At 36.8% G+C, this 10,000-nt stretch overlaps 1 protein-coding gene across 1 annotated transcript in view; it reads right to left on the bottom strand.

Annotated features, from left to right (window-relative positions):
• LOC138955245 (uncharacterized) overlaps positions 1–10,000 on the bottom strand; it is a 12,125-nt gene that overhangs the window by 673 nt on the left and 1,452 nt on the right. Inside the window, exon 2 of the mRNA XM_070326886.1 lies at positions 1–310. This exon is cut by the window's left edge and continues 673 nt beyond it. Within this exon, the coding sequence (XP_070182987.1) occupies positions 1–310 (310 nt within the window). The remainder of the gene's footprint in view (positions 311–10,000) is intronic.

Below are 10,000 nucleotides of genomic sequence, written 5' to 3'. Positions count from 1 at the left end.
ATGGTGGTGAAGAGGGAGGTGAAAACAGAATGGTGGAGGACTGTGATGGTGGTGAAGAGGGAGGTGAAGACAGAGTGGTGAAGGACTGTGATGGTGATGATGGTGATAAGAGAGGTGAAGGCAGAGTGAATAACTGTGGTGGCGATGGTGGTGATGAGAGAGGCGAAGACAGAGTGAATGACTGTGGTGGTGATGAGAGAGGCGAAGACAGAGTGAATGACTGTGGTGGTGATGAGAGAGGTGAAGATAGAGTGAATGACTGTGGTGGTGATGGTGTTGATGAGCGAGGTGAAGACAAAGTGGCGAAGGACTGTGATGGTGATGATGGTGATAAGAGAAGTGAAGACAGAGTGAATGACTGTGGTGGTGATGAGAGAGGCGAAGACAGAGTGAATGACTGTGGTGGTGATGAGAGAGGTGAAGATAGAGTGAATGACTGTGGTGGTGATGGTGTTGATGAGCGAGGTGAAGACAAAGTGGCGAAGGACTGTGATGGTGATGATGGTGATAAGAGAGGTGAAGACAGAGTGAATGACTGTGGTGGTGTTGAGAGAGGTGAAAATAGAGTGAATGACTGTGGTGGTGATGAGAGAGGTGAAGACAGAGTGAATGACTGTGGTGATGATGGTGGTGATGAGAGAGGTGAAGATAGAGTGAATGACTGTGGTGGTGATGGTGGTGTTGAGAGAGGTGAAGATAGAGGGAATGACTGTGGTGGTGATGGTGGTGATGAGAGAGGTTAAAATAGAGTGAATGACTGTGGTGATGAAGATAGAGTGAGTGACTGGGGTGATGATGGTGGTAAAGAGGGAGGTGAAGACAGAGTGGTGAAGGACTGTGGTGATACAGATGATGTTGATGTTGTTGATGTGTATGCAAATGTTTTTGATGTTTATATTTTGCATGACTCTCTGTATGTTGGCAATGCGCATGAAATGGATAATGTTGTTGTAATGTCAGATGTTGATGTTCATTTTGACTCGTTAGATGTTGAGAATGTACGTAACAAATCTACTGTTGAAATAGATGTATACAATGTTAATAGTGAGATTGGAGGTTCCTTTAGTACTGAATATAGTATTGAGGATAATCCTGATATACTCTCCTGCTTAGCGCTTAATGTCTGTGGAATCACTTCAAAGCTAAAATTTCCTGAATTTGTAAAATTGATTGCCAAATATGACATTATTTGTTTTAGTGAGAGCAAACTTGATGATGTTGATGAGATTAACATTCCAGGATACATAGCATTCTATAAGAATAGAGGAAAATTTTGCAGAAAATCAGGTGGTGTATTAGTTTTATTTCGGGAAGTGTTTGCTAATAATATAACTATTTTTGAAGAAAAAAAGCTGTCACATAAGATAAAAGAAGAGATGAAAATATGGTATAGATTTTTGGATGTAGAAATGTGTGAGAATGCGCTATTTTTTAAGTTAGATAAGAAAATACTTGGCCGTGACACCCTTTTCTGTGCTTTATATATTCTCCCAGAAGGATCACCTTACCATAATAAAGATGTTTATGCTGAATTAGAAGAGGTGTACATGCAGTTTGGGGTAGATAATGATTATGTTTGTCTTTTAGGAGACTTAAATTCCCGCACTGGTCATCTGAGTGAAATGTTGTATGAAGATGATCAGCATTCAGAAGGTTTTGTTGATAATGACTTGTTTGACTCTGATGAGGTTGGTACTCTAATAGGTGAGCGGGCCTCACAGGATAATAATACTAATAACCTTGGTTTTAAATTGATTGATTTTTGTAAAATGACTGGCTTAGTTATTGCTAATGGTAGAGTTGGCGATGATACAGGGGTTGGTAAATGCACATGTAAGGATAAGAGCGTTGTTGATTATTGCATCCTGTCAAAAGATTTGTTCTCGAAAGTTAAATATTTTTCTGTGATGGAATTTTGTGAAATGTATTCTGACGAACACTGTCCTGTTGTTTTGCATTTATAAAAACATAATGAAGTACGCGCTAATGATTGCCTAGCAGACGATGTGAAAAAAAACAAAAATGAAGATTTGCTGTCTAAAAGTAGAGAAAAGGATAACAAGTACACAAAACCAAAATGGGATAATAACAATGGGACCAAGTTAGCTTTTGTAGTTAATCTGAATGAGGATGATATTTATACTGTTGAAACTAAATTACAAAGTATGCTAGCTACAAGTGAGAGTACGACAACAGATGACGTTGATAGTGTTACTAATAAGATTTGTGATATTTTAAATTGTTCTGCTGAGAAAATCGGTGTAATTAAAGAACAAAACTTTATGAAAAAGCCATGTTCAAAGAAATTCAAACTGCAACAACCATGGTTTAGTGCAATTTGCAAAGAGAAAGGAAAAATATTTTTACGTGCGAAAAACAAAGCAAGACGCTTTAAAAATGTGTTCAATGAACATGAAAAAAGAGTGCTTTAAAAAATACAAAAAGACAATAAAATAGGAATGCAAGTTGTATCACAATGAGTTCGTTAAAACTTTGAGAAAGTTAAGAAGTACTGACCCGAAAGCATACTGGAATCTTCTAAATAAAAATAAAAAATAAAAACAATAATTCCAAAACTAACTATCCAACTTGTTTGGAGTTTTTCGAACATTTCACTAAACTACAAGAGTGTGATGAAAATGAAATGGATGATAGTAATGAACCTTTAAATGAAGCAAGTAATGAATTTCTCAATGCGCCTTTTACAAAGGAGGAAGTTATCAAATGTATAGACAAGCGGAAAAACAATAAGGCATGCTGTCAGGATAAAATAATTAATGAGTATTTGAAAGCGTCACATGATCGAATGATTGATATTTATGTATTGTTGTTTAATGTTGTTTTGCAGTCAGGAAAGGTTTCAACACAATGGGCTGTAGGTGAAATTATTCCATTGTACAAAAATAAAGGCTCCCAAGCTGACCCCACAAATTATAGAGGAATTACTATACTCAGTTGCTTCGGAAAACTTTTCAGTGCAATTTTAAATGCTAGGTTATCAAACTTTTTGGAGAGTAATAATAAATTAGGTCAAGAACAAACAGGTTTCCGCACAGGTTTTTCAACACTAGACCATGTTTTTACTTTGCATTGTATATTAAAAAAATGTTCTCAACAAAAAGAAGCGACTGTTTTGTGCATTTGTAGACTATGAAAAAGCGTTTGATAAAGTTCGCCGTGCATTTTTATGGGAGAAATTAGTTAGTTCTGATGTTAATGGGAAATTTTTAAAAACTGTAAGAAATATGTACGAAAATGTCAAGTCTTGCGTTAAAGTTAATAGTGAGTGTTCTGGATATTTTCCCAGTTTGTGTGGAGTTAGACAAGGGGAAAACTTGTCACCGCTGTTTTTTGCTCTATTTTTAAATGATCTAAAGCCTTTTCTGTTGCAAAACAGTAATGGTTTACAATCTATGTCAAGAGAGGCTATTGTGGTTGGAATGGATGATACTGATGTAAATGCTTTGTTTCAAATGTTTTTATTACTGTATGTGGATGATACTGTGATCTGCTCAGAGTCTGAAAAAACCCTGCAAGAATGTTTAAACAAAATGCACGAATACTGTTTAAAATGGCGTCTAAATATTAATGTAAACAAAACGAAAGTTATAGTTTTTTCCAGAGGTAAAATTAGAAATAAACCATTGTTTACGTATAATGGCAATTTCATCGAAGTAGTGTTTGATGTAATGTACTTGGGCCTTAAGATTAATTATAATAATAAATTTTCAGTCGCACAGAAGAATCTATATGATCGTGCCTCAAGGGCAATGTTTGTTCTTTTGCGTACTTGTAGACAATTGTCACTGCCTGTGGACATACAAGTTGACCTGTTCGATAAAATGATTGCTCCAATTTTACTATACGGATGTGAAGTATGGGGTTTTGGTTCCTGTGAACTTGCTACTAAACTTCAATTGCGTTTTTATAAAATTAAAAAAATCAACTCCAAATGCTATGATATTTGGTGAACTTGGAAGATATCCACTAGATGTTAATATGAAATGTAGAATGCTTTGCTATTGGTATAAACTGATTAGTCCTATTCATAAAAATAAATTTTCAAGTATTGTGTATTGCTTTACTTATAAATTGTATATCAACAAGATGATTGAATCTAATTATTTATGTTTTATTGAAAAAACCTTAAGATGAAATTGGTCTCTCTGGCCTTTGGACTTTTCAAGAAAATGTTCAATACTCAAGCGCATGGTTTAAAAAGAAAGTAAAAAGAAGCCTGTATGACCAGTATATCCATAAATGGTTTACAGAAATTGGAAAAAAAAATGTTTTGGAATTATCGAATGTTTAAAGATATTTTTGCATGTGAAGACTATGTCACACACCTGCCATATCAGCAATGTGTTTCAATGATGAAGTTTAGAACATTAAACAATAATTTGCCTGTACAGAAAGAACGTTATCTTAACATCCCGAGGTCAGAAAGAACTTTCACCAAATGTGTATCACAAGACATAGGTTATGAATTCCATTATTTATTTGTCTGTGATTTTTTCAAAGAAGAAAGAGCTGAGTTGTTACCACCTTACTATTGGAAAAAACCTAATGCACTTAAATTTAAAAAGTTGTTTGCTACTAAGAAAAAGAATTTGCTAAAGAATATTTTGGACTTTATTAATAGAATTTGTAACAGTTTTTCATAATTTTTATTTTTTTTATTTACTATATTAGCATATATCATGATTGTATTGATTGTATTTATTGTTCAAAATGCCCCCATGGGTTATGGACTAATAAAACTTGAACTTGAACTTGAACTTGTTGCGCCCCAAATGACATCCTTATGTTGTGCTCTGTGAGAGGTGTTTTGTGTGTGCTTAATATTATTTTGTTTGGACCTAGCTATTGATGTGTACATTGTTGTTAAACAGTTGTTTGTTGTATGTTTATTAGGGTCTGCTAGTGTGTGATAGGGTTTATGTCCGTCTGTAGATGTTATTTTTTTCTGTTAGTCCTGTGTTGACAGCTCTTCGACATGCGCTTAGAAATGTACCCAAGGGATACGCGCGATATAAGCTTCTAATTGATTGATTATTGATATAATTTTGAAATGAACGGAATATGGGCTAAGTTTATTGTGCTTTTTTTGTGTGTGTTGACGATGCATTTAGCATAGTCTTTTGTGTCTACTGTTGTTGTAATGTTATATAGGTACGTAAAAGAAGGAAGAACATGTAAAAAATACAACAACAACAATAAACAAAACAACAACAACTCCAGAACAAAGTCATAGAATGACAGTTGACACGATGTACAGAGAATACATTCATGCATCCTTCATTCTGACAACCGGTTGGAGCGAATACATACACTCTTTTAATCACGTAGTTGTTGTTGTTCATAAGAATACAATAATGTGTTCAAGGTCTTTTGTTGAAAGGGTAGGCTACGATTATTTTATTTTTGTTTATTTTTTTTTTAGGCTACGATTATTAAATTACGTATTCAATGACAGCCTTTGAACAGATCTGAAGCTGCATTCCTTGCCGCATGGACGAACGGAAGAGTCGCGAAGGAAGCAAGTCAAACATATGATAACGAGCGTTAACTGGACAGCCATTTTGTTTCTCGTGCAAAACGCCGAATATCGACATAACATTACAGGGCCCAGTGACCTCGATCGCCCGCCACGTGTCAGCCGGTGTAGTGTACAGATTTGTCTTTCTTTTTACATTTAGTCAAGTTTTGACTAAATGTTTTAACATAGAGGGGGGAATCGAGACGAGGGTCGTGGTGTGTGTGTGTGTGTGTGTGTGAATAGGTCAAATTTTATGCCTTTTTTAGTGTCAAATTCGTCCATGCCGGAGCGGATACTGCAGCCAGTGCGGTTGTAGTGCAAGCGCACTACAAAGACACTGCGCGCAGTGCCGTTGTAGTCAAGTGCACTATCGGCTATGATTGGTGGGTTTTGCGTGTATGTGTGTGTATGTGTGTGTGTGTGTTTGTGGATTTCCAGCCATATGCGGACCAAATGGGACCAAATGGGGTCGTCCATCGCTATATCGCAGCAATTTGCGGACATTGGCCAAAAAATGCGACTATCTGCGGACGTCCTGAAATAGGCGGTCTTTGGTCCACAAATTGCTGCAATATAGTGACGGATGTCCGCAAATAGCTGCACCTCCCTAAAAATGGAAATGCAAGTTGTCCTCATATTGCTGCAATATAGGTGTGGACAACGAGCCCTGTTTTACACAAATTTGATATCCATTGTCATATCCATTTTCAGATTATACACAGATTTCACACATTTGCAGAGCAGCTCTTTATTTAGTGGGGCGTACTGTTGCAAGCGAGTTTACGTAGTTTTCAAACTGCTGTAAAATATGAACCAGATAAAGCACGTCAAAAACAAAAGCAGATTTGCGGAGGACACTTAATGGCTGTCCGATTAGTAAATAGTGTGCAGTTGCTGTCTTATGTTCACTTCCTCATAAAGTGTGTAATACGGGGTAAACAAGGTACACAAATCGTAAAAATGCATTTTTGTCATTGAGGTAAAGATAGTCGTGGACGAATTTCATCCCTCTTTATGATCTACCAACGTGTTAAACAATCACATAAGTGAACAAGGTGTTGTTAACTACAACGTGTGTGTACTACATGTACAGACATAAATTACACTACTCGTCAAAAAAATAAACTTTACACATGCGTTTGAGGGCAGAACTTTCTGATGAGTCTGTTGATCGTAAATCCAATTATATGACTGGAAAGGTCGTTTATTCCCCTAACTTATTCAGTAAACAGATTGAGATTACATGACGTAGTGTCGATACAGTGGAACCAACAATACAGACACCCCCCAAAATCAAATTCACAAAATCAAGGTTCCTGCGTTAAAATTGACAACAAATCAGAACTGCTAAAACGAAACATGTTAAGCATGTCCTTAGACAGAACAATCAAATCTGCATTCAAATCAGTCAGCTTTGTTCACATATCTTGTCTACCAAGGACGCGGTGTAGGTGCCAATCCTCTCAGAAGGCATAAAAGGCAGTTTTTGAAGCCGTTTTAGCGGGTAATGAGACAAACAAGAAGGGCAAAGCCCATACGACTCACATGCTTGACCTTGACCTTTACATGACCTTGACCTTCAGCTAAACCTAGCAATGACATCATACACTAAGAACTGCTTTACACATTTTTCCTACCAAAATACATGTGACCTTGACCCAAGGTCAAGGTCATCCAAGGTCAGGCAACACAAAGCTGTTAATTCAAGACATAGGAAGTACAATGGTGCTTATTGGCTCTTTCTACCATGAGATATGGTCACTTTTAGTGGTTCACTACCTTATTTTGGTCACATTTCATAAAGGGTCAAAGTGACCTTGACCTTGATCATATGTGACCAAATGTGTCTCATGATGAAAGCATAACATGTGCCCCACATAATTTTTAAGTTTGAAACAGTTATCTTCCATAGTTCAGGGTCACGGTCACTTCAAAATATGTATACAATCCAACTTTGAAGAGCTCCTGTGACCTTGACCTTGAAGCAAGGTAAACCAAACTGGTATCAAAAGATGGGGCTTACTTTGCCCTATATATCATATATAGGTGAGGTATTAATTGAATCTTAAAAACTTCAGAGAAAATGGGAAAAATGTGAAAAATAGCTGTTTTTTAGACAACATTTATGGCCCCTGCGACCTTGACCTTGAAGCAAGGTCAAGATGCTATGTATGTTTTTTGGGGCCTTGTCATCATACACCATATTGCCAAATTTGGTACTGATAGACTGAATAGTGTCCAAGAAATATCCAACGTTAAAGTTTTCCGGACGGACGGACGCCGGGACGGACGGACGGACGACTCGGGTGAGTACATAGACTCACTTTTGCTTCGCATGTGAGTCAAAAATGATACATTTGAGTAACGCGCCAACGCATTACCTTCAAACTTTTGGAGATTGGTGCTAACACGTGTCGTAAAGTAAATACGGAATTTCAAGTCATTTGAGACATTAGGTCTGCTGTTATTTGTCATGTCAGAAAAAGTTCTTAAATTGACGGTAGGTTTTTGCTGATTCATCGAAAACATTTAATTTGTTGAAATCTTCAAAACACGCCACATAATCAATTTCATGTACATATCTTATCAGACATGGGTGGTAAGATGATTTCAACGCGAAAGTAGTTGTTAAGAAGTTGACTCATTGAGCGAAAATGTCGTCCTAGGCATTTTTGCAAGCATTTTTGTGTGCGTACAAGGCCTCTGACGTCATATGTTTCAAATACGGGAAAACAGTGTTCAATCGATACATTATTAGAGAGAGAGAGAGACACTGACACTGACACTGACACAGTTTAATTGAATATGGGCCTACAGCCCCTTTCAATGGGGGGGTACACATGAATCACAGGAAAAAATAGAAAACATGATATTTAAACGTATGCAAAATACACAGTGGTTTGTTCCAAGCTTTCCTCTATCAATAATCTTGCACATCAATGCTGCCTAATATATACATACAACCGAACAATAAATACAGCAACAACAAAACCTTCAGCGACAATTAATCCTCATTACTATTTAACATTGACAATCTTAACTGAAATGCAAAAAAACAAAAACTTTGCTAAATCTACAATTGTTTCTGTGTCTTGTTTTTTAAACATGGAAATCATACTGCCCAACTGATCACCAACACTTAAAAACTGTGCTAAATACTTTCTTCTTAACTCACAATATGTTTGGCATTAAAAAAAAATGGATTTCGGTCTCTAATTTATCTTCACAAAAGGGGCAACACTTGTTTTCTGTTGAATTTTGGAAGCGATATCTGTGGATATTTATCTGTGAAACACCCATTCTAAATTGAGCGATGACATTTCTGTACACATCTTTCCATAAAATGTCCACATAACGTTCTTTTTCAAAACAGGCTTTATATTTTCCATACAGTGATAGGCGCTCACTCGAGTCCAAATGATTACGCCAATCATGACAGAAGGAACTGCAGAGCCTCTCCTTCAGTTCTGCAAAAACCACCCTCTCGTTTCCACATCCAAACATCCAAACTTGGTAAAATCCATTTTCACACAAAACTGCCTTTACATGCGTTACCCATGTGATACCACCTTTTTCGTGGAGGTTGAACAACATTTTGTATGCCTTCTTTGAATAAAAATTGTCTGGCTGTCTCAATAACCGTAACCAATATTTAATCAACCTTGTGACTGTTGTCACCCAAAGAGGATACCTACCCAATTCACCATACACAACATCATTGGGAGTTTTATCTACTACGTGCAGAAACCGTTTACATGCAAATAAATGAACACGTTCCAATTGGTCATACTTCTCATAACCCCAAATTTCGGCTCCATATGATAATATTAGCAATACTTGCGCATCAAATAACTTAAAAAATACATCAAATGAGTTACAACCCATGTTCTTTAAAGTATTCAAAATTTCGATCGTGCTTCGCTTTGCTCTTGTTGCTGCGTCTTCAATTGCGACGCCATAACTATGTCTTGTTGAAAAGGTGAGGCCAAGATATTTATACGAATTTACAACCTCCAACTGATTCCCATCAAAAATCCATTTTTCTCTTGCACTTAAAAATCCGCCTTTTCTGAAAACTATTATTTTTGATTTATCCAGATTTACTCAAAGACTGAGTCCTTGCATTGCTGTACATAACACGTTTAACTGGTTCTGTAATCCAATAACAGTGGATGCTATCAAAGTGAGATCGTCAGCAAACAATAACAAAAAAAGTTCAAGTTCCGTAGGACCGAGGGACACACCATGTTTGCCCTTTTCAATAATTTCGTTCGCCAACTCATTAATTAACAAAGAAAACAGCATTGGGCTCATAACACAACCTTGTTTCAGCCCTTGTAGACATTCGAAATAGTCCGTATAACCCTCATTGGAAAGGACACGTGCTTCAACAGTGGCATACATACCTCTTATCATTCTTAACATTCTTCTGCTGACACCCGATCTCATCAACACGGACAA

Source organism: Littorina saxatilis, unplaced genomic scaffold, assembly GCF_037325665.1.
Source record: "Littorina saxatilis isolate snail1 unplaced genomic scaffold, US_GU_Lsax_2.0 scaffold_516, whole genome shotgun sequence".
In the NCBI taxonomy this organism is placed as follows: domain Eukaryota; kingdom Metazoa; phylum Mollusca; class Gastropoda; order Littorinimorpha; family Littorinidae; genus Littorina; species Littorina saxatilis.
The sequence above is the reverse complement of the archived record's forward strand: the minus strand, read 5'-3'. Positions and strand labels throughout refer to the sequence as shown.